Source organism: Lacerta agilis, chromosome 10 (genome assembly GCF_009819535.1).
Source record: "Lacerta agilis isolate rLacAgi1 chromosome 10, rLacAgi1.pri, whole genome shotgun sequence".
Taxonomy (NCBI): Eukaryota; Metazoa; Chordata; class Lepidosauria; order Squamata; family Lacertidae; genus Lacerta; species Lacerta agilis.
The window spans coordinates 32,297,277-32,323,403 of record NC_046321.1 but is presented as its reverse complement, the minus strand read 5'-3'; the positions used below and the strand labels follow the sequence as shown (position 1 = coordinate 32,323,403).

At 41.0% G+C, this 26,127-nt stretch overlaps 1 protein-coding gene across 7 annotated transcripts in view; it reads left to right on the top strand.

Moving 5' to 3' along the window:
• Nucleotides 1-26,127, top strand: part of ANO4 (anoctamin 4) — a 119,952-nt gene that overhangs the window by 59,047 nt on the left and 34,778 nt on the right. For 4 of the 7 annotated variants that reach the window (XM_033162353.1, XM_033162352.1, XM_033162351.1 and 1 more), the window contains 7 exons: nt 13,572-13,672; nt 13,857-13,958; nt 17,329-17,373; nt 21,022-21,153; nt 22,826-22,932; nt 24,613-24,668; nt 25,713-25,834. In XM_033162353.1, coding sequence (XP_033018244.1) covers nt 13,572-13,672; nt 13,857-13,958; nt 17,329-17,373; nt 21,022-21,153; nt 22,826-22,932; nt 24,613-24,668; nt 25,713-25,834 — 665 coding nt within the window. Of the gene's footprint in view, nt 1-13,569; nt 13,673-13,856; nt 13,959-17,266; nt 17,374-21,021; nt 21,154-22,825; nt 22,933-24,612; nt 24,669-25,712; nt 25,835-26,127 lie in introns of those variants that run through there. The other 3 variants (XM_033162350.1, XM_033162355.1, XM_033162356.1) reach the window with 3 other exon arrangements.

Genomic DNA, 26,127 nt, shown 5'->3' with positions numbered 1-26,127 from the left:
AAGAACGATAGGCAAGAAAGTAGAGAATACGGTTGCCAGGTTAACCACCCCCCTACCCCCAAATCACCAGTGCACTGGATTTATACTCACGCGTCTTCCACTGCGATCCCCTGGATCGTTGAAGACGAAGCCGGCTGAATCTTGTCTTTGCTCCCTGGCTGGCTCCTTAGAGACTTGCAAATTACCGCCCTTGAAGATGGCCGGGGGTCCAAAAGATCTTCCCAGGCAAATGGCCTGGTGCCGGCTGAAGATTTCAGGGCCCCCAGTCAGCAACATGGGAGAACCGCAAGTCCCGGCTTTCGGCACCAACTGTTACGGAAAAAATCCCAGGTGTGGAACTGCCCAGCCACCTGGCCCTTAGGGATAGGCCCACTGGTTTCTGCGGAGTTAAATAAAAGAAGTCCAGCCACTGGAGCAAGGACAAGACAGGGTTTATTGCGCAATAGGTTACAGTCAAACTGCCCCCCCAGAGCAGCGTTACAAGAACTTTTTAAAACTCCTATCATATCCCAGAATACAGTTTGAAAACATCATTACTACATCATCACTACATCACGAAAGGGAAGGGTTATAAATGATTTACATATAGGAAAAACAGGAAAGACAAGATTAGCATATGGGGGAAACAGAGCAATATCAGGGAGATAGCCCTGAGAAGTGTGAATGGGTGTTGGCAAGGATACCTTGAGCACTTATCTGGGAGAGAACAATGGGATTCTGGTTGAGGGATATTAGCCTGAAGCACCCAGAGATTACCTGCTGAGGCATTTCCCTGTGTACGTGGTCTCTCGCCTACTGGATCATGGCAGAGATGGGTCCCCTTAAGGGCATCACTCCATACCCCAAATGAGTTTACTCAGGAGGAGACTTTGCTTAGGTGACCCCCCCCATAATTTCCGTATCAGGGATATGTTGCTTATTTTGTGCTTATATGTTCCAGCCATTCTTTCAAAAGTCTTTTGAAAATCCATTCTTTTTCACGTAAGCTTTAGACTTAAAAAAAACTGATCAAGAGCTGTACAGTTATGGCTGCAGCTTACATGCATTTAACATGTGCGATTTCAATTTTACATGGTTGGTTGAAATCACACAAATTTAATGCACAAAAGGCAGAAGCTTGAAAGCTCTTTTGGGGCAGGGTTTTCCTGGTGTGGAATGAGCTTTTAAGCTCTCAGACTTGCTTACTGGACTCCAAGAAGCTCTTGCATGGGCTCTGGGAGGCTCTCGTGATAACTCAGATGGCCCTGCGAGGTCTCATGAGAGTCTCCCAGAGCCTGGTAAGCAATGCAGAGAGCTGATAAGCTTAAGTGGGAAGACCTATTTGGTGTGCTTGCCCTGAAAGGTAAGATTGCTCTTGCGAGGGTAGTTCCAAGAGGTGGTTTGAATATACACGTTTTTGCATATACATGCCATTCCCACAACGTAACCCCAGTGCAAGATGCAATTGCATCTTATGTGTAAGTGGGGACAGAATTGGATTTTTAAAACAGAGCCTGAGACAGGAAACATCCCAAGATACATAATTAATTTTGACACAAGAATTTTTTTTGCCCCAGCCAGTACTAATGTATTGCGATCAAAAAAATGCATTGGCTTAAAAAAAACAACAGATTCAGGAAAGCAGACCTGAGTGTTTTTTCTTAAGACACAACACACATGGCTTTGTTTTGGGATATTTTACTATCCTGAGATTAATTGGTGTTCATCTTGAAGTAGGATAATATTCCCCAAAACAATTTGTGTTATGTTTTTCAAGGGTCTGGGTTACTGAGGAACACAGTTTCTCCTCTCATTCTTTGTATTGAGCCATTTCTCATAGTTTTAGTAATAGCTTTATCTCATGTTAATGTGATGAATGGAAGGAGAAATTACAGATGTAACAAGTGCACATCCTTGAGTGATTCCTGAGAACAGTCCACCAAAGGGAAGAGAGAGGCTATATATAATAGCTAAGGATAATAATAATAATAATAATAATAATAATAATAATAATATACCTTTACATATGATTACACTGAAGAAAATGATTTTGAAAAGGTTTGCTCACTGTATTTTGGCACATTAAACCCACTTCCTTGCTTTTGTAACAAGCTACTTAATCCTCTTGTTAACCCTACAGAAGCCAAGGCAGTTATGATGATGATGATGATAATAATTATTATTTATAGCCCTCCCATCTGGGCTGCTCCCAACAGAATATTAAACAGAATTAAACTTCAAACATTAAAAACTTCTTCTAAAAGTCAGGTAGTTGTTTATTTCCTTGACATCTGGTGGGAGGGCGTTCCACAGGATGGGTGCCACCACCGAGAAGGCCCTCTGCCTGGTTCCCTGTAACCTCACATCTTGCAGTGAGGGAACTGCCAGAAGGCCTTTAGTGCCAGACCTCAATGTCTGGGCTGAACGCTGGGGTGGATGTGGATGTGTCCCATTTCATTGCACTTCACACACCAGATGGCAGAATTATTGTTAATGTTTTAGCCATAGCATACTTAATGCAGCATTGAAATGATTGTTGGAAAGAGTGAGTTGATTTTCTGAATCTAAGTTTTGTTTGCAAAGCTGGCAGTTAGAAAAAATATATATTGTAAACTCAGCAAATGTGAAATGGGTCATTGGGAAGGTCACTGATGCCACTCTTAGCATTTCTTGTGTTGCTTTTCTTATATAATTCTCATATCACTGACTTCTAGTTAGCACTTTTTTTTTTTTGCTCACATTGGACACAATTAAAAAACATTTTAGAGAAAGGAGGCAGCCACTAAGAAACTGGCTAAATCATCCTATTTATGTTTTACATACTTCTTCACATTTGTTTAATAACATGCAGCTTGTTAAACTCCTCTACAAAATTCCTTCTGTTCAGATAATGGTGTCTCTGGCATTGACTTCAAACGGTCAGTGTGATTTCACCCTGCATGTTTAGATACTTTAAACTATTAGATACTCATCCAAATTTGAAAGGCATATCCCTCCTCATTCTGTTTTGGAGTTTTGGTGATAGTGACACTCCAGACAGAAGGCAGAAAGCTTGTTCCCAAATAGATACAAGGGATGGATGAACACCCCTCTGCTTGCCATTGGGGATTATGAGCATTCCTTGTGCACAGTTCAGAGACTTCAAAGGACTTTTCAAGTGCTCCAGAAAAAGAAAGAAAGAAGAAGCTGCAGACAAATCCTCCATCATTATCCTGAGCACATAAACGTCTGGCAGGTTAATTCTTTATTGACAAAGCACCAACTTATAGTAGCTTCAGAGGTACACTAAACATGCACACACACACTTCTAGTGGCTAGGTAGCTGATAGGCTTGTGCTTCAAGCTGGACTGTTGGAGCAGTGGGTGGCCACACCTACACCCAAACTTAAGTACCCTCACTGATGGTGCAAGCGCAAACAACCTGTGATTTCTCCTTCTCTCCTTCTCCTTCTCCTGCTGTGCCTGACTCTTAAGTCCTTCCTGATCCTGGAGGACAGTAGGGTGTCTCTGCATTAGCTCCTGGAGCTTCCTCCTTCTAGTCCCTGCCCTGCCTCCTGCACCTCTTCCCCCTTCTCCAATTGCTCAGATTCCTCCCTATCCTCCAGCTCTGGCCCCTGCCTTGTAGGAGGCACAAAACCGCATAAATCGCCAACCCTGGATCAGCCTCTGGCCCCACAACCTCTTCCACCCACTCCTCAGAGCCTTGCCTATCCCTGACATCAGTTTTGCACACACCACTGTGACATTGATTCTCCCTTGACTTTAATTTTGTTGTCGTTCAGTCGTGTCCGACTCTTCGTGACCCCATGGACCAGAGCACGCCAGGCACGCCTATCCTTCACTGCCTCCCGCAGTTTGGCCAAACTCATGTTAGTAGCTTCGAGAACACTGTCCAACCATCTCATCTCATTAATAGGCATACGTAAAAGGCTATATCTGGTGTGAGTGAGCAACAGCTTATTCAAATGAAGAAGCTTGTCAAAAATGAAAGAGCTGGTAGAAATGACATGAAAAGGGAACTCAAGTGGGTCAAATATATCTAGAATACTTGGTTATTCAAAACTAAAATAATAAAAGCTTAACTAGAATATATACTGTAGGTCAAGAAAGGTACCATCAAGTCCAAGGTTATGCCAGCTTGGTTAAGAAGCAGATTCAGAAAAGTTGTTAGAGGCAACAAGGCTTCTTTCAGAAAGTGGAAGTGTTGCCCAAATGAGGATGCTGAGAAGGAACACAAACTTTGGGGAAAGCAATGCAACCAGAGAGTATGAACTAGAGGAGCATATTGTTAAAAAAACCAAACATTTAAAAGCAACCATTTGAAAAATCTTTAAATACATCAGAAGCAGGAAACCAGCTGGGGAGGTGATTGGACTGTTGGGATAGCAAGAATGTTAAAGGTGTTGCAAATCAGGAAAAGGAGATGATAGAAAAGCGAAATGAATGACTTATGTCTCATTTTTCTTTGGAAGATGTAGCCATGCATGACTAAATTGGCTTTTTAGGAAGGGATTCTGAGTAACTTAGGTAAACAGTGGTAAAAAGAAATAAGTCACTCAAGAATTTTTAAAAGCTCAAATGTGAAATTGCTGATTGTCCAACAATATGGTCTCCATACTAGAGCTGGGAATCAGCCAATGCAATTCCTTTCTCTAAAATGGGATCCTGAGAATTAGAGGCTAGTAAATTGATGGAATCGAAAGCACATCAAAGTGCAAGCAGATAAATAGGTACCACTCCAGTGGGAAGGTAAACGGCATTTCCGTGGGCTGCTCTGGTTTGCCAGAAGTGGCTTAGTCATGCTGGCCACATGACCTGGAAGCTGTCTGCGGACAAATGCCGGCTCCCTCAGCCTATAGAGCGAGATGAGCGCCGCAACCCCAGAGTCGTCCGCGACTGGACCTAACGGTCAGGGGTACCTTTACCTTTACCTTTAAATTGGTGGAAAGCATGTTTAACCATATAGGAAAAGCATATACATAAAACATATAGAAAAAGAATAAACATGGTTTCTGCAATGGTAAGTCCTGTCTCACTGACCTTTTAGTGTTATTTCAGAGTTGGAACAAGCATCTGGATAGGAATTATCCAGTAGACATTATATATTTGGACTTTGAAAAAGATTTTGACTAAGTCTCTCACCAAATGGTCCTTGGGAAACTTGGGTGTCTGATCCTTACAATTCTAACATTGTGGGAGAAGAAAACAAGAATGAATTGCCATTACACATGATAAGGCATGTTCCATGTTATTTCACAGAGCTGTTCTAGTTTGTGTTAAACCAGGGTGGTTAACGATCAAAAATGCAATTGTTAACAAATATAACAATAAAATATTATAAATATACACAACAACCATACAGTTACGAGTTATGGGAGACAGACCATCCCATAACCTCTATATTCAGTGAAGGGTTATAATTTGAGCAAACTCATAAATTCATGAATTCAGCAGGGGTGGAAATAATACCAGCCAACTTCCTCATGAGGCCACCCTGGCAACGGTTCGCTGAGGGAGAAACAAAATGGTAAACCATCAGCAAAACATCAGACTTTGGAGGTAGGGTTACTGTTGGCCTGGTGTAAGCAACAGGGGAAAATTGCCTTTTGCAATGGGCTTGAGAAGCAGATGTTTCCAGGAGGGGGTGAAGTCCTCCCAGACATTTGTTCTTTAAATACATTGCTGCACTACCTACCTTTGAGATTCTCATCTTGTGAAGTGGCAGGTAATCCATGAGGGCTTAACTTTTAGAAGACATACAAAGATCAGTCACCCTGGGCAAAGGTTTATTCTAGTTTGAAATGCAAATCAATTAACAGAGTAAATGTAAGTGGTCCCTTATGGGATTTAATAAAGTCCTTGTTTGATATACAATGATATACAAACTAATGAATACCTATTGAGCAGGTGAGGGTTCACTGGCAGCTATCCTTTTCATAGACTGTACCACTTCACAATGACTTGTGGGCCAAAAATGAGGCATTAGAATGCAGTTGTCTGTGATCTTTCATAAGTTCCACTCTTCCTTGAATCTTCTGAGGAAGGCCATTTCTTCCCACCCAACCAAAAGAGGCCACAATGCCACCCTTCAAATGAAGGGACCCCAAAAGAAAAGTCTTTGCCTGGTGCTTAAAAATAAAGATGGCACCAGGCATGCCTCCCTGGGCAGAACATCCCACAAGTGGGGTGCCACTACAAAATCAAACCCTGTGGAACCTCACATAGAGTCTCCATGGGGCTGAACAGTACTAAGTACCACCCTCTCAAAATGATGACCACAAAGCAGTGCCACAAACTTGCAACTCAGATAGCTGTTCCAGAAGAATACCATGGTTGATGGTACCAAAAGCAACTGAGAGACCAATGGGTCTTCTGGATCTTTTTTTTAAATATAGAATAGCAGCAGACACCTGCCCAGCTTGATAAACTGCTTTTGAAATTATCATGTATGGAGTTGCTATGGTTGGAGGGAGGGGAGTCAGAAGTGTGCCTCCCTTGAGGATGTGAGACTAAAAGCCCCTCTATCTCTGGAAAGTGAAAGCCATCCCAATGCCAACTATAGCTTTTGTAGTTCAACATGTCCCTGCTGGGAACATGCTTTACCTAATTACATCAGCGTCTACAGCTCCCTGCAGCACGATGAACTATTTTAACATCCATTTCCAGAGGCACGAATCTATTGCACTAATTATATTCCTGTATACTTCAAACCCTTCTAAATGGTATTTTTCCTCCATGAATTAAGATGTCTTTGAAAACAAAGATAGAAGCAACCATAAAATGCCCTAAAGTGGTTGCCTACTTTGTCCTATAAATTTAAAATTTCTGCTTTAGGTAAATTCTGTGCTATGGTGCCAAGATGCCTCACTGTGAGGAGAAGCAGTAAAAGAGTTGAGGCATATAATTTTTTAAAAAAATTGCTCTGTATCCACCACCAAGATGCATATGTGATTTTCCATATATGTGTACCTGCCAAAGAGATGTGTGTGCACTTGTCAGTATTCTCTGGCATTGCTTATCCATTAGGCATATTGGACAACTGAATCTTCTTGCAACCTGTGGACTTGCAAACAGTGTCTGGTGCTGTTAAAACTGATTGTGTCCTCTTGCAGATAAGAGCATGCCCGTTGTTTTTTTTCATGCTGTATTCAGGCTTTTGTGGAATAATGGATCCTTAATTGTTTCTACATTTTTGAAGGACCTAAAATTAGCTTGCTAGCCCACTAGATAGTGTTTGGATTTTTATGTTGGGGTGGCAGTCAATTAACAAACTTTTTGTTTATGACCTGTCTGATAAGTATATGTAAGGTAAAGGTAAAGGGACCCCTGACCATTAGGTCCAGTCGCAGACAACTCTGGGGTTGCAGCGCTCATCTCGCTTTATTGGCTGGGCCATGTGGCCAGCATGACTAAGTCGCTTCTGACGAACCAGAGCAGCGCACGGAAATGCCGTTTACCTTCCTGCTGGAGCGGTACCTATTTATCTACTTGCACTTCATGCTTTCGAACTGCTAGGTTGACAGGAGCTGGGACCGAGCAACGGGAGCTCACCCCGTTGCAGGGATTCGAACCGCCGACCTTCTGATCGGCAAACCCTAGGCTCTGTGGTTTAACCCACAGTGCCACCCATGTCCCTATAAGTATGCGTAGATACACTCAAATTTGTCATCTGAGATTTTAAAGAACTCAGGCTTGAACACTATTGCAAGGATAGGAAACGGAGAACATCATAGAAATGCATGTGCAGTTTGCAGCACTGAAGTGACCTCCCTGTGGTGCAGGCCTGGCCTGGGCAGTGTCTATGGAGGTCCTGGGCTGCCCAGATATCAAGACCCCACTCTTGGCTTCTCTGATGTGGTCCAAAGGAAAGCAGAGCAATACATCTGGCACCAGCTTGGCTTGCAGGAGTTGCCAGAAGGAGACATACCATGTATGGTATGTGCAGTGCCATATATATCAACTTCTTTGTAGAAGTCTGCACTTGTGGATTATCAGAAGGTGAATGGCACCAAATATTTTACAGTTGGTCCCAAGTTGCGACATCTGTAGTTCTACAACAATATGTTTCTATACCATAGGGATTTTCTAAGCATTGCATCTGGGGGTGACGCAGATGGAAAAAGTAAATTGAGAAAGCTAAATGTAAAGAACCCTATAATGTAGTTCCTTCTGAAGCCATGGTCCTGCGAGCTACATAATGTACCTACAAGCAAGCAAAGACATGTGCACTTCCATGTGTATGTGGCGAACCTGCAAATTGTTAGAGGGACTGAGCCTCTAGAGAAGAAATAAATGTGTACCCATCAGAATCTCATTTTGTTTAACTTTTCTGTTGCAGTAATCAAATCTGCTTGCAATGAAATGTGACTTTTCCCAAAGGTAGAAGTTTTTAAGGCCAAATAAATATGACTGTTGTATTTTTGCATAGGAAGAGAACAAATAAGCACATGGGTGGGTGAGGCAGAATGTTCTGTGCAACTTTCACAACAGTCACTTGACAGTTTGCTAGCAATTGTACTATACTAAAACAAGTCATTGTTTGATGCTTTTGAATTATGGTGCTGGAGGAGACTCTTGAGAGTCCCATGGACTGCAAGAAGATCAAACCTATCCATTCTCAAAGAAATCAGCCCTGAGTGCTCACTAGAAGGACAGATCCTGAAGTTGAGGCTCCAGTACTTTGGCCACCTCATGAGAAGAGAAGACTCCCTAGAAAAGACCCTGATGTTGGGAAAGATGGAGGGCACAAGGAGAAGGGGACGACAGAGGATGAGATGGGTGGACAGTGTTCTCGAAGCTACTAACATGAGTTTGGCCAAACTGCGAGAGGCAGTGAAGGATAGGCGTGCCTGGCGTGCTCTGGTCCATGGGGTCACGAAGAGTCGGACACGACTGAACGACTGAACAACAACAAAAACAAGTCATGTGATTTATTTATTTTTGTTCTCAGGAGCCATAGCAAATATATCTTAATTTGTTTTGCTTTGATATTTTATGCACTTCTCATGTTCTAAAAGATGAATGTCATGGTTTCTAAAATGAACATTCTTTGAAGAACTGACTAAATGTTGTCTGTTTTGATCCTCGTGTCTTTAAAGAAGCTTTGTTACAGCAAGTCACTATTATGGCAGTGCTCAAAGCCCCAAAGATGTTAATTTCATGAAGCAAAACTATTTTGTTTTTTACTTGGATGCATAATGATATGCTGGCAACCCAGGCTCTGAATTTAAAACCTCACATTATACAACTAAAGAATCAAAATTATCCCAGTATAATGCAGAAGGCATTGCATACATTTACACAATTTGCAACCTTTGTCAGTCCAATTTATTTAGGGTTTTCTTACAGAATTTAGCGGGGAGGAGATTCAGTTTTTATAAAGGACTGACTGGGTGAACCAGGGTGGCTAGATGCAAAACAGGAAGTGGAACATGTAGCAGATGCATTAGAATTTCACTTGTTACTGAAATTCCCTCTGCTACACAGCAGGCACAGAAGCCCTCTCTTCTTTTTTACCTGCCCACACTAGTGAAAAGCCACATAGCAGAGTGCAGCCACACGCTGGCAGCAGTGAGGTTGATGGTTGTAGCTTTATAGAGACAACACGAAATGGAATGGGATGCTTCTGGGCTTCTAGGTCATGTGGCCGCTATGATTAAGAAGTTCCATTACACTTAACTGGATGGAACCAATGACTCTTGGGCTCTTTTTCTTCTATTGCTGCAGTCTGTAATTTCTAAAAGGAAGACTTGGATAAGGTGGGAAAATGGAAATACTTTTTCTTTCTCAGGAGTGAGATGCAAGGACATGGGGAATCTCCATAGGAGATTTCAGGAGTCTTAGCTTTTCGCAAAAGTGGAAAAATAGATTCAGTGAGCTCAAAGGATGATGAGGTAACATGGGTGTTGAGGCAGACAGAAATTGGGGTAGCTTACCAAATGGAAATATTCACTCAGTTAGTATCTGAACCTCGCACAGACTTTCCTTGATACATTAGCAGATATTGCAAATATGTTCTCAGTTTTTTCTCCACAGTTTTGTGTACTAACAATTTGTTGGTTTTTTTTTTTTAAGTCGTACTTAAAGCTGAATTATTTATTTCAGCTATTAGATTTCTCGGCTTGCTTAACAGTTAGATCCTATGCATGCTTTCTCAGAAGCTCCACTGTGTTCCATGGGACTTACTCCTGTGGATTGCAAACCATTTATTCAGATTACAGACTTAAAATGTCTCCGCTTCAAACTTCAAAATAATACTTTACCAATAAGATAACTCCACATATTGGTAGGATAACTTGTAAAACCAATTTGTAAAATATATTTGGAAAATGCGTCATTCTTTTTAGCAAGTGATCACCCCACACCCCAACAGTTGTTTTCTAAGCCTGAATATTTTCAGGTCTTATAAGCAAGCCAAGACTATTTTCCTCTTCTTGACTGCATAATTTAACTGCTGCAGTGGGAGTGTCATTTGAGTGTGACAAAACTTTTATTTTTATTTTTGTTATGCTAAGAGAAAGTATGATGAAATATACTTTTGATAAAAACCTTCCCTTGGTATAATTTGTTTTAGTCTTATAAGGAACAGGGGGGAGGAATTCCTATCTGAAGTTCATAAATCTATTGTGAGCACTACAGTTTTAACTGGCGCAGAGCTGAAATTTTATGTGGTTTGATTTTTTTTTTATCTGAAAAGTTGACTTTTGAAGAGTGCAAAAATCTCATTGTTGCAGTGGTGAGAAGAATGTGGTTCTTTCTTGTGTGATGTGGGGAGTTGTTTGTTATAAGCACATAGGGATTGGCCAGGTTGTCTTCTTCCAAGGGCACAGGCACGGGTGTGTGTGTGTGTGTGTGTGTGTGTGTGCAAAAAATGGGCCTCTCCACGCCTATACAAGGGTGCAAAGGAGCCTAGGTACACTTCCGGTTATAAGTAATAGACTCTTATCTTTGAAGATCGTTTGTAAGCTTATATGCAGAGTGCAGCACCCTATCTCTTGACTTGGCTGCTACCTACTTTTCACCTGTGCTCCATCATGATCACCAGAATATGCTGAGAGCACTTGCCTATTTGTAGCCTTGATAAATCAAATGTGAATGAAGGAGTGTGCTCAGTGACCTGTTTCCACCTATGGAATACTCTGCTTTTGGCAGATCTAATGCCTAAAATACTTTGGCAGATCTAATGCCAATTTACTTGAACAACGAGACCTGAAAATACATTGAAGTTGTTTATACAACAATTACATTGAAGAAAGTACAACTGTGTTCTTGAAAGAGTTAACCAGAGATAGTACCTACTGCTACATTCCTACACGCCTGATGTTGGTGTCAGGGGCGGCAATGATGGCATCTGATGTCCTCTTTCCTTGCCTCTATCAGTGGATGGAGAGAGTAGTTCCACGCAAGCCAACATCAGCTACTGCCTGTGCTTCTCCTGCTGATGGTATCCAGGGAAAAGACTCTGAAATTTGGTGTTTTGGGGTGAGGAAGGGTGCTGGAAGTTTGGGATTCAATGAATCCAGGAGCTGAGGGAGGCAGGAAGCTATCCTCCCCACCTACTGCTGTTTACCTCGTTAGTTACTTCACCCAATTTTCTTTCATTTGAATTAGACATTCATTTATGAAGAAATATATTAGTTAGTTCTTAAGAAAGTTACAGAGGTTCTTCATAACTTTCTTTATTCACTTTAAGCTGCTTGACCTTTAAAATGTTAAAGACAGCAAGGCACTTGAGCAAGCTTGTAAAATATATTTATCTGGATTCCTTTCTGCTGAAGATATTGTTGCTGGCTGGATTTTAGAATCCTTTGATCCTTCGTAGTGTACATGGTGAACAAGAACATAGTGTTACAATGAGATGATCTTATTCTACACATCTTGAAGAAATAATGCCACTTCTCCCCTGCATTGTGAGGGCAATGCATTTACTTGTCTTCATATTCATATAAGGAAAACAGTTGCATCAAATTTATACTATGTTTGTTTGTTTGTTTGTTTGTTTGTTTGTTTGTTTGTTTAATTTATATACCACCCTTCATCAGAAGATCTCAAGGCAGTTCACATGATAAAAATACAGGATAACAACACAAATAGTTAAAACAAAAACAAAACAACACACACACACACACACACACACACACATTTAAAAGGCTGTAGAACGTTCAAAGGCCTGGTTGAAGAGGAACGTTTTTACTTGACACCTAAAGATGTGTAATGAAGGCGCCAGATGAACTTCCCTGGGGAGAGCATTCCACAAACAGGGTGCCACCACAGAAAAGGCCCGTTCTCATGTTGCCACCCCCCAGACCCCTCATAGAGGAGGCACACAAGGAAGGGCCTCAGATGATGATCACAGAGCCTGATTCGGTTCATATGGAAAGAGGCGGGTTTTGAGGTATTGCAGTCCCAAGCTGTTTAAGGGTTTATGGGTCAAAACTAGCACTTTGAATTAGGCCCAGAAGCTAATTTTCAGCCAGTGCAGTCAGGCCCAGATCATTGTAATATGCTCATACCATCTTGCCGAATTCTGCACCAACTGAAGTTTCCAAACCATCTTCAGAGCCAGCCCTATGTATAACACATTGCAGTAATCTAACCTAGAGTTTACCAAAGCATAGATAACAGAAGATTGAGCAGCTTTTATTGTTTATTGTCTTCTGTGATACAGTCACTTTTATAAACTCATTCAGTGTCATGCAGACATAGAAATTCTCACATTAAGAAAGGCTTCAATTTAGATGCGCAACAATAGAAAAAGGTGATTTGCCTATTAGCAAAGGGAGCAATAGCCCCTCCCCCATTTTCAAGGTACCTGTCATTATAAACATTCAAACAACTTCAACAGCAACTGAATATATGAGACTGCAGAACGCATGAATCTGTGGTATTTTTCTCTGACTGGTGGCAGCATCTGAGATCCTTGCCAGGCACAGAACCTCAGATCTTACGCACAGATTTTGTGTACTCTTCCAGTGCACAGCGGCCACTACCAATTTCTTGCAGATCCAGTATTCTCTTGACAATAGCAAATAGCATGACTAAGAATCATGAGAACATTTCATTGAGGAATGCTTCCCTGCCCCACCCATTTTATTACAGCCCTCATATGAACTCATACTGCCACTGTGCCACTTTTAAGCATTATGCTCAGTAATTGCAAGAAATACAGTTTTTCCGCTTCTTTTTCATGACATTTTTATTTTACTCTTTTATCAGTGATGCCAACAAAGGCTTTTTCCATACTACCAATTCACGTCAAGCAGTCCTCATTTGTTGGCTTTGTTGTGTGTGATGTCCTGAAAAATCGTGTGCTGTACTTTCTTGTATGAATAACATCATACATTCCTGTCATGTCTAATCAGCAGTAAGTCCTCTTGAATTCAGTGGAGCTTACGATCAGGTAAGTGAGGTTGTGATTGCAGCCTATGCCCTTATCTCTACCTGAATGTATTTTAATTTAGGAACACTCTAAGTGTGTGTGTGTGTGTGTGTGTGTTTGTGTGTGTGTGTGTGTGTGTGTGTGTGCCCCTGTGCGTGCGTGATCTTTATTATTTCTGTGACCAAGTCTTCATTTAACCCATTTTCTGTTGCAGTCATCTTTATCAAACAGCGATATCATCTTTGTGAAGCTGCATGCCCCTTGGGAAGTACTGGGAAAATATGCAGAACTTATGAATGTAAGAATGCCTTTCAGGTAGGTCTAGTTATATCTTTGGGCTTGTCATTCTGTTTTTTTAAAGCTAATGTAAACAATGAAAGTGAGATGCATATGATTGTTATTTTCTTCTTAATGGGCTACAATTTTGATTCAGTTTCGATTTTAAATTTAGGTGGTATATAGCAGTGCCACTATTTTCATGGGGGTGTTCTGTCCTTAGGCCCTTTAACCCCTTCAATGCTGGAGCCCCCTGCATACTCGTGCCCTGCTGTTTTTTAAATGGACATTTCTTTGAAAACAATGGAAAGTCGAGAAGATCCAGGTACGTACGGCAGCACAGAAAAGTGCATGCCTGTTGAACGTATCTGGCATATCCAACACCTGTAGCCTGCCAGTGTGTATGCTGCCTTGCTAGAGGGGGAAATCAATCACCTTAATACTTAAGCATCTACTACAAAGAAAACGTTTTAGAATGAAGAAGATAAATACATTTCTTGACTTTTGCAAAAAAACAAACAAACAAAAAAAAACAGAGCTAAAATATTGTATAATGCTAATGGCCAAATTGACTTCAAAATGTCATTTAAGAAAATTTTGGTACATTTGGCTATATAAAAAGGTAAAGGGACCCCCTGACCGTTAGGTCTAGTCACGGACGACTCTGGGGTTGTGGCGCTCATCTCGCTCTATAGGCCGAGGGAGCCGTCGTTTGTCCGCAGACAGCTTCCGGGTCATGTGGCCAGCATGACTAAGCCGCTTCTGGCAAACCAGAGCAGTGCACGGAAATGCCATTCACCTTCCCACCGGAGCAGTACCTATTTATCTACTTGCACTTTGACGTGCTTTCAAACTGCTAGGTGGGCAGTAGATTTGGCTATATATGAACTTTAAATTTATATAAACATGCATTTTAATGTAATTTTAAATCTTACACCTGCTTTATATTAGATTGCTTAGAGAAAAATAAAGTTAAAATAATGTTTGTTTGGCTTAGACTAATTAACATATTTAAACAGCCTAACTCCTCTTTCACCTATATAGATTTACATTAGTGTAAGTCTGTAGAATGAAGTGGTGTTCTTAATTTGCAGAGTGTATACACTGAAAGACAAATATGAGTTCAGAATTTGCTGAGCAATTACAATCTGTGACCAGCTTTCCCAGATTCTAAGCAACTCTTGACGTCTCTATATATATATATATATATATATATATATATATATATATATATATATATATATATATATATTCCAGTAGCACCTTAGAGACCAAGAACAAACTTAGTTGGTCTCTAAGGTGCTACTGGAAGGAATTCTTTTTATTTTTTATTTTGTTTTGACTATGGCAGACCAACATGGCTACCTACCTGTAACTGATCCTTCAAGAGCTGTTATGAAAGTCTGCTCTTTTAGCTATTAACTCCCTCGCCAGAGCTTAACAAGTTGGAGAGATCAAAGCTATTTCAGTGTGGATTCAGTTTTCAAGATAAGGCACACTCTTCCCAAGTCTTCTTTATCCATATTTTAAATCTCAAAAGGAAAGCTAAAATTTCTCAAACTTTAGTATGATTATAAACACAATGCAGCTTGTCCAGGTGAGTGCAGTTTGCCACTTTCCAGGCTGTGCAAAGAAAATTGAAAATTTTGAGCCCCTCCTGTGACATCACAAAGGCTCCTCCTATGGATGAGTTATGGCCATGAACTCTGTCCTGCCACACTGCATCTTTTCTCTTGCAAAGGGTTCTCCAAACAAAAACGCCCAGGTGCTTTCTGTTTGCTTTGAGGGTCTTATTGTGGTCACAGGTTTCATTATTGAAAGCATGGTGGGCACTCAATTTTGGGTAACATCTCATGGCACCTATAGCCAGGGCTCTTTAAACAGCCATTATGAACTTTCTCTGCCAATACATTTTCTTTATTACTGGTGCTGCTGCATTTTGTAAATTAAATACATCATTGCATATTAAGCAAATAAGAATGGCCTTGCTGGATTTGACCAATGACTATCGGATCCAGCATTCTGTTTGCAACAATGACTAGCCAGATAATTCTGGGCGAGATATCAAAAGGATACAAAAGTAATGGCTATACCCTACTGCTCCCTCACCCCACCAACTCTGCTACTTGAAAGTATACCAGTTCTGAACATGGAGGTTCTGCTTAGTTACCATGGGGCAATACCCTTAATGAGTTTGCCTAATCTTCTTAAAGAGATAAAAGTCACCTTGTATAGATGACCAAATGTGGGGATAACCATTGCATGGAGTGGATATATGGGAGTGTTCTCATTGATCTTCCTTCCAGCTTTTGCACATTGTTAGGCTCTTCTGCATAGAGCCTATGAAACTACATTCCATGTAGAAGGGCTGGTAGTCATATGAAGTTTCGGCAGGACCAATGGTTACGATCCCAGCTCTCACCCCCAGAATTGATTATCTCTGCATTTGGAAACCATACATATTATGGTAGGGAATTACATATTTTATGAATAAGTACTTCCTTTCATTGACAAATGACCAGAACTATTGAAAAGCAGAAGCACTTCACTCCCTACACCAGTGGAGGGAAACCTGTGCCCTCTCCCCAGATGTTGTTGGATTGCAACTCTCAACATCTTTGCCTTACGTACTATTTGTACAATATTGTTAAAGCAAGGTGGATATCAGGAAAGAGGCATTTTCAAATCAAATGTGCATTCTAGCCAATATAGCTTCACATTCACACAGATAAAAACAAATGCAAAAACTAACTTATATTTCATTTGACTAATACCAGGGTGGGCAGACAGTAGAACTGGATCTACTGGTATGGCCAGGGTAGATCAGCAAGGATTTCTGACTCCTAAGAGCAGCAACAAAATGCCCACCTTCCTAGCTCTGAATTGTAACTGCTGAAATAAAGATAGTTCAGAGTAACCAGGAATGGATTTTTGTGTAGAAGGACCATGAGCTCTGTTTACTTCTGGCACTCAAGACTAATTCCTGGGTTCATATTTATCAAATCTAAGTATATGCCCTTTAAACCATGCTCCACTTGGTGTATCTTGGAGGTTCTGGTAAAAATTGAAGTAGATCCCACAAGCCTGGTCTGCCCACTCTTTTATCTAAGGGGAAAGCACTTACTAAACACATAACTAATGCTTCTGTACCACATGCATGCCACCTCTTAGAGAAGAACTGCATCACTGTCACTAACACTAGCACCACCTAGAGATGTGCTGCATGTGAAGTTATGGCAATTGCCCAGTGCCAGGGTTTGCCTAGCCTGAGTATTAATTACTGTATGTTCCCCAGTTTGAAGCACATGCGGTTTATCAAATGCTGTCTTTAACCATTCAGATATTGATGTTGAAATCACTGCGTTGAATTTATTTATATTTGCATTTGCCTCCCAAAAAGCTGCCATCAGTTTCCAGGATCCTTTTGAAAGAAAAAAGACCCCTCTCTTCATGCATGAACATAAACGGAAGAAAGAAGAGTAAGGGGAACAAAAAAAAGTGTTTCCTCAAGTTCCATCATACCTGACACTTTTGTGGGTTTCTGTGATGGTTCTGTCTGTTAATCTCTCTCTTTAGTTTCTTCCTCCACCTCTTACAGGCTTCTATCTTCAATCTCCTTTCCTTCCTTGCTAGTTCATACTGTAACTGACGATGGGTTTTCTTCTCGACTGGCTTCATTTTTGCTGTTCTTCCAGGAGAAAAATCTATTACCTGCATCGCCGGTACAAGTTCCTGAACAGGTTAGTGATGTTTTTCCTTCATCAGAAGAGGCTAGATGGCCATGGTTGATGTAAAAGTTCAACCACAGAAGGGGAAGGGGAATCAAAATTACCAACTGTTGTTTCTGCAAATACAGTAGTTACAATTATTATTTTTTGTGGATAGTTGAATTATTGTTGGCTTCAAGGCATTACTGTCATCTCATGGTTTGTTTTAACACGTATGTTCCACTTGAAAGGCTCTTGGAAAGGACCAAAGACAGCATTTGTGCAATTGGAAAATTGAATTGAACAGATGTTTTGTTAGAGTAAAAAACCTTCCGATCGGCAAGCCCTAGGCTCAGTGGTTTAGACCACAGCGCCACCAGCGTCTTACTTCCCTGCATACAAATAAAAACAAATACTCATTAAAACAGCCATTTTTGCCTAACCTCCCTACAAAGAAATCAGAATGAATAATAAATAAACAGGTCAAAGCCGTTTATTTTCAGCTTAGGACAGTACATAAGGCAGCCACAGGTTGCAAGGATCTATGGTTACATGAGAAGTTACATTAGCTAAGCACAAGCTAAAACACTGAACTAAAAAGTAACATGCACAACACAATGCCCAAACTAAATAAGAAATCCACTGTGCATGCCAAAAGCTGTGGGTGCCCATAGTTCTTTGAATCCCAGCCATTGCATTTCTGTTTTACAATTACCAGTAATAATGGAAATAGCTAGTTGGGCTTGGTTGTCACATTACTTGAACCCTATAAATGGCTCACAGTTTGATCATAGTCCCTGACCTAGTTTAGATCATGCATGTGGAAGCTTCTTTGGAGCCTTATTCATCCTACTACATTATTCACCCTTTGATTACATGGATATCATAAAGCAAAACTATATTTCGTTTATTTGCTCCAGGTAAAGTAGGGTTGCCATATTTCAAAAAGTGAAAATCTAGACACAAAATGAGCTTTTAATATATTTTTAAGGAAATTTGCCCAAAACGACACTGCTGACGTGGGTTGTAGTATGCATAGTGCTATCTTTGTCATGCAGCGGAACTTGCTTCAGCCAGCCCCATGCTAAATGAAGGCACCTATAGTGTTTGAATGAAATATATAATAAGCTCAGGTCAGACTCCTTGCCTAGCACTGCTTACTCTGATGGGCAATAGCTACCCAGGATCTGAGTCAGAGGGTTTTTTGCTAATGTAGGCAAATTGGTTTGTATGTACATGTGGGAGTGCACAATTCTCCCTTTGTACCTACTTCTCCTTAAATTATTCAGTGAATGTTTTAGCTGAATATGCTTCAGCACATGAATATTGATTGGCACTTCATGATAGGCTACAACACTTGCAATCCCTGTTCATTGGCCATGTCTGCTGTGGTTGATGGACGTTGCAGGCCATGTTGACTAGGCCTGTCATAAGGTGTAGGACAGGCATAGGCAAACTCGGCCCTCCAGATGTTTGGGGACTACAACTCCCATCATCCTGACCACTGGTCCTGTTAGCTAGGGATGATGGGAGTTGTAGTCCCAAAACATCTGGAGGGCCGAGTTTGCCTATGCCTGGTGTAGGAGCTCTCCGCCCAGAGTGCGACATTACCAAGCTGAATGTTTTCCCACTCCTACTCTACATGAAAAGTGCCATCAGCAGGGAATTGTCATTGCAAAGCTGAAGTACTGGGGGGGGGGGGTTCCTACATGAGGATGCTGTTTTCAGCGACATCTCCATATCATGTAGTGAATATTTTTATTTATTCACGTTCTTACTTATGTGTTCAGTTTCTTACCAGACTCACCTTCAACAAGAGGGGTTGCCTCATGTGGCTTCAGACCATGCCCTTACCAGGGCATTTTACCAGGAAGTTAAGATGGTATTTTTAGCATCTTCTTCCCAGAACAATAGGAGATGTATGTGGCAAAGAATTTACCAGTGAATTGGTATTCTATGAATCATATGGGAGCAGTGGTGCTTTTTGCCCTATTATATCACAGCTATTTGCTTCCTGGCACCAACACCATTTCCTGTAGAGATCTTATTGACACTAGGAACAGTGTCCCACAAAAGAACCAATATCAACAGTGCATACTGGGTTATGTTGACTATATGACTCAATGAGCTTGTGCAGTCTCAGTTCCGGCCAAACTAGACGTTACTCAGGAGATTAGTGGTGGTTGGGGTGGGTGATGCATGACCTACCGTACCTACCTGTTTCCCCCCGTGTCCCATATCTATTGCCCTTTAAAAGGACGAGGAAGCCTTTACTTGGATGCAAACAAAATATCAAACTAGAAAACACCTATGGCTGCTTTTCATTTAAAATAGATATATCAGGAAACTATTTCCATACTTGCTATTTGCATATTGCCTTAAACACAAGCTGAAGATGCAGATGGCTTGTGCCAGATTCGGAATCCCTAAAGAAATCTCCATGTGGATACAATGCCTGTTTGTTTCTGTTGCCATTATGTTGTCAGTCTTTGACTTCTGTTTGTTTCCACCTGTTGAAAAGGAGATTATTAAGTCTAAGAACCGGCAGTGCTTCCAGCTCTTGTGGTGTATAATTTGTCTTCAGAGAGTCCATAAATTCTGCAGCGTATCAGGACAGTGTCGCTGAAACAAATTGACAGAGCAGCTTTTTAAAGGAGCACCCTCTGTGAGACATGAGTGGGTGGCAATTGGAAGCAAAATGATTAATTTCTCTAAAGTTATGCTGCCAGAGTTTTCTACCGTGGTTTCTGAAATCCTCATGCTTAAGCATCCTTAGTATAGTTTTGGTAATTAAGGTGTAAATTTAGATTAAACCAGCTGAAAATGAAATTGGCAAGAGCTTATTTGGTTTTCACTGATATTCGCTGCGTTGTAGCAAGTGCTTCTGTTCTGTCAGGAAGGACATTAGAGACAGGAGCGGCAGGAAATACTGTTCTGTTGGCATCCTGCTTGTTCATCATAAGTCCCCTGGGTAGTATTTTGTGTGAAAGCAGACCTTCCTTCCAGGGCTAATAAAGGTTTAGGCTTAAGTTGTGTTCCTTGGAGAAAACAATTCTCATGGTCCAAGTTCTCTATTTCAATTCCCAGGAGTCAGTTACCGCTTCCTTGCCGCAATCCCCAAAGCCCTGAGCCTCCGATTTGAATTCTAGGGTGGTAAGGAGAGAGACATTTCACAGGTGTCCCTGCCTTTGGTCCAGCACACAAGGGGAACCTCTTATTCCCTTCCCCTCCCTTCTCAATGTGTTAGGCAAAGCAAATAAGTGGTTTACGGCCTTGAGACGGTGGGTCCACAGAATCCTTTTTGCTATCTGTAGTGAATCAAACAGGACTAAGCTAGTCTGATAGTGAGCACTCTGATTTTGTAGATCACATACAATTAAAATTAATTGGTTCTACTGTAGTTCTTACAAGTCTGTTCTAGAAACTGTTTTAAAGCATTTTCACCCTTCTTTTCAACCACATGTAGTCCCAGAACAGCATACAGATCAATTAAAAAACACAACACGACAAGCACTTTATACAAGTACTTTCTGAAAAATCCTTGTATGTAACTTCCCCATAAACTTCCCCATAAACTTGTGTTGTCCATACGAGTATGATTGTATGTATAAAGAAAGTACCCTCCTCGGTTTTAACATTTAGCTTTATGTTCCCTTTTGTCTTGCCTTTCGTGTGCTACAGAATCGAGAAACAATTAAGCAGGTTTCGAGGATGGTTACCTAGAAAGCCAATGAGGTTGGACAAGGAAAGGCTGCCAGACCTGGAGGAGAATGACTGCTACACTGCCCCATTCAGTCAGCAAAGGATCCATCAGTGAGTGTTGTAAGGAAGACAAATTTTGAGATGAACTAATACTGCTACAGTTTACCTTGGGGATAGCAGCATATTATTAAGGATGGACCCTTACTGAACTGCTTCAAATTTTGCTCAAATGCTGCAGTTGCAGCCCTTTCCATCATTTCCTCTGGCTAACCGGTTGAGGCACAGCCTTGTGGTAGGGGGACTCATAGATAGACCCATTTGAACTTGGGTTGAGGCAGGCAGTTCACCTCTCGGCCCAGCTGCAGGAATTCCTGAATGGCTGGCTGCATGTGTGCTCTGCTGCCAGGTAGGACGGCCGAACACGAGGGGCCTGTCATCATGACCCATAATGACCTTGCAATAAAGGCCAAAATCTACTGTTGTCTATCTGGAGACCTTCCTGTAAGTCAAAGAGTTGTTGCGTGAACTTTTATGAAAGGGTAACATTACATTTGGCCTCAAGCTAAAGTTTTCAACCTGGAAAGTTTCCAACAGAGAATGTATCAAAAGAAAATAATTGGCTGGCTGGCTTTCAGCTGCAGTCCTGTTAGTTCAGGGCTATTCTTTAGATGACAGTTTGGTGCATTGCCTTTATTCTGCCTTGTTAAGCCATTGCAAGAACATTTTTAAATAGTAGTAACAAGGAAAGGTGCAACGTTTTTGCTTCATTTTTAAAATCGGGTGCAATTAAAATAAATCTCCTGTCATTCAAAATACATTATTTGACTTTTGGATGTTTCGCTGTATCACTTGCATAAACATTGTTTATGTTGCACCAGGCATTTGAGAGTCTTCCATGGCACCCAGGAAGTGAGGTTGTACACTAATCCCAAGATTTTTGGTAGGATTCATAATTTTCATGTTGGCTACTGTCATGTCTGAGTCGGTGATCACAAGTGTTAAGACCTATTCCGGGCATGTTTTCTTAAAAAAAATAATAAAAATCCTGCTGCATTCAATTATGTTTCCTCCTAAATAAGTGTACCTGGAACTTATGTAGCGGAGGGACCATCATTCAGTGACAGATCACGTAGTTTGTATGCAGAAAGTCCCAGGTTCAGTCCCTAGCATCTCCACAGGTAGCAACAGATGATAGGACAGCTCTCTCTGCCAGAGTTGATGCCAGTCTGAGTAGGCAATGCTGGGCAAAATTGAAAGGTAGCTTGACCTGGTATAATGCATCTCATTAAATTCCATTAATTGTTGCATTTGACCACAGCCTTGGACAGGCAGAGATCCAGTTCAGTCTACCAACTTGTGAAGTCTGCTTTACTGAAGCTTATTTACTTCTATTGAGATTGAACTCCACAGGACCGGCCCACCCATGAGGCAACATGAGGCAGCTGCACCAGGCAGCAGGATTCATAGTGTGTATACATTTATCCCCCAGCCCTTGTTTCTTATCTAGCTCTCACCCTTTTCCCCCTGGTGCGGCATATTGTGGTTTGCCTCAGGTGCCAGAATGTCTTGGGCTGGCCCTGTTAACACAAGCTCATGTTATTTTTATTTTTAATTCTTTCATATACAGTGTCCTTCAAATAACCCAACTTAGCAGAAATTTCATATTGTGGTTCAATTAATTCTTCTCTTAAATTCTACTGCTGATTTTCCAGAGATGTCAGTGACACCTCCTTGTATTGTCATGAGCAGTAACTATCTTGCTTGTGCTTGTTTTCAAAAATAGCTTCATCATCCACAACAAAGACACGTTCTTCAACAACGCTACAAGAAGTAGAATTGTTCATCATATTTTACAGAGAGTGAAATACGAAGAAGGAAAAAATAAAATTGGTAAGTGTGGGACAGCAACAGATTTTAGCCTCTCCAAGTAAGTAGGGTGGTAGCTTTAAACATCCATATGCATCCCAATGCTTTAAAGTGGAACCTCGGGTTGCGGACGTAATCCGTGATGGAGGCACGTCCGCAACCTGCAGCATTCGAATCCTGAAGTGCCGTGTCTGCGCAGGTGCCGGCGCGATCTGGCGCTTCTGCACATACGTGAGCGCCAAACCCAGAAGTAACCCATTCCTGTACTTCCGGGTTTCCCATCCCACAGTCCGCAACCCGAAAACACATAACCTGAAGCATCCGTAACATGAGGTATGACTGTAATGGGGAGGGAAATCACAACCTCACATCTTTGGTCAATCCATCTAAAAAGTGATGAGGGTACTCAGGATGGGGAAGAGATTTAATTACATTTGAAAATGAATCTATTAAACTTGTAGTTTCTGAAACAACATGAGAACCATAAAACAGCCATCCTCTGAAATTTGCACTTACCCAAATTTTGCGGTGCTGTTTTCCAAACCAGGTTTACAATATTGCATATATTGGGTAAAGTGTATGAATATATTCACAAAAATAACAAGCAGAAATGTGTTATTTTAGGAGAAATTGCTCACCAAAATGTGTACATTAGTCAAAACTTCATACAAAAATAGTGTTTATTCGGAGAAATTTGAACTAAAATGCAGATTTTCATGAGGATTTAAAATATAAAATAAATCCTCAATCTGCTGTAGAAATGTGGACTGAATTTAAGTTTGGAAACTGAAAGGAATGAAATTCACAGAACCTTTCTACTCCTAAATGTTGGTTCAATTCCCACTGCAGCACTCGGATATGACACAAGGAGGAGGTAAATGGCACCCTCTCCACTCCTCAGAGGCAAAGAGGCAAAGGCATGACTGACAGGGCACCACAACAGCACTAGGACTTCTTGTCATCTGGACTTTTAAACTATTTTCCATAATAGTCAATTATTGTTTTATAACTTTATATTTATATAAGTTTTTTAAAAAAATGAAATTGTAGTATACAAATATTGTATTGTATCAGGTATTGCATAAGTGATTGCAATTGCTGCTGAAGATCCTCATACTGCAGTTTTAACTGCTGTTGCTGTGGTGCAGAGAACATGCTGGAGCACTCTGCAAAATCCCAAACAATGCCAGAGTTTATCTGGAGATAGACTGTGGCAGTTGCTGTTTGTTTTGTTCAGTGCAATCCATACTGCTGCGGAATGTGGGAGGTGGCTGGCAGGCCACTTCAGGGGCCAAGTTCAGGCTGTGGGCATGCAGTTCCCTACCCTTATCTTAAGAGATGCCATGGCTGGCACTCATATTATTTTTTGATAAGATTACTAGACAGATACCAGAACTTCCCAGGCACTGGATAGGATAGGATAGGATAGGATAGGATAGGATAGGATAGGATAGGATAGGATAGGATATATAGGATACCTGAAAACTATGCTAGCAAAATTAAGAGCAATTCACAAGGAGCTCAGAGAAATGTGGGTGTTCAAAAGTGCTTGTACCACTCTGCAACAGTTACCACACCTTTATAAAGTGTTATAAAGAATTTGCTGTTCCTTTTCCAGCATTCAGCTGTTACAGTATTATTTCTATTGCATTACTGTCATTCCAACCCTGCATGCTATATATTGAATATTTTTGGTTTTTTTAGGTCTGAATCGATTGCTTACTAATGGCTCCTATGAAGCTGCATTTCCTCTTCATGAGGTATTTTTTTCCTATTATTTTTCTTACCAAACCCAATATAGTCTCTAGATGACTTTTACTATAATTATCATCAGTAATATTAATCCTGTTTTTTGCTAGATTGGGTACAAGTATTTTGTAGAAATACTTGCCTTTGAGACTCAAGGCATTTCCACACCATCGTTCTATTGTACAATAGAGTCTGACAAATCTCCAAGAAGAGCTTTGTTAAAATACTTCAGAGAACAGTTCGTATCAGGGATAGGCAATGTTGTTCTCCCAAGATGGTGTTGGACTCCAGCTGCCATCAACCCTGACCACTAGCCAGTCACATCTGGAGAGCACCACATTTTGTGAAGTTGATAGATTCAAGAGGCCATGTGTGACTTGAGAGGTCAAAAGAGATGTTATATTCCTTCTAGAGGAATCTTCCTCAGAGGAGGGCCAGGTACACCCTGAAGGGAACCATAGAGAACAAGAATTGGGCCAGGCAGCAGCAAGGCCAAATTAGAACCACCAGGCCTTATGGCATCCCACCTGATAGAAAGCCAGAGTTAGAAGCTGAGCCACGTCCAAGCCCAAGAGAAGCACCAACTCAGCAAAGTGCAGAACCAGTGGAGTGCTCATTTGAAAGCCAAGACTTCCTTGAGAGTAACATGGCGAACCAGAGCAGCGCACGGAAACGCTGTTTACCTTCCCGCCGGAGCGGTACCTATTTATGTACTTGCACTTTTACATGCTTGCGAACTGCTAGTTTGGCAGGAAGAAATATATAATGCTACCTTAATGCTAAGATCTTATATGGAAGCCCAGAAAAATAAAAACTTTCATTAGAAAAGAAACTGCAAACGTTAGGTTTGCTTCCTTTGAGTGCTCTTATCTTCCTTCAAAAGTTTCTGGGAGTTTGTAGACCCCAGGTTAGGAATTGGAATCTGAATAGCAATATGCTGTTTATTTGTGGAAAAATAATACTAAATGAATGTGTGTGTATTTGCTTACATGGACAGTATGTTTATTGTAATGAATACTTCTTCACTAATTTCTCCTTTACTACCTTTATTTTAGGGTGGTTACAGAAGTAAAAAATCCATAAGAACTCATGGGGCAGAAAACCACAGGCATCTACTTTATGAGTGCTGGGCTTCATGGGGAGCTTGGTATAAATACCAGCCTTTGGATCTTGTACGGTAAAACCTTTTAAAAACCAGTTCTTCATTTTTTAATAGTTTGGTGTGTTTGGATAAATTGAATCAGCTTGTTAAGTGGCAGAGAAGGGATGATATTCACTGGTGGAGCACATAAATTGTGTGAAAAACCTCCCAGGATCAATCCCTGACACCTCCGGATAGGGCTGAGAGGGTACCACTTTTGGAAGCCCTGAGTAACTACTACAGTATGTGTTGAATCATAGATTTGTGCTAAGTATTACACTTTTCCTATAGTTACAACAACTAGATTTCTGGCACTTTTAAAACCCACA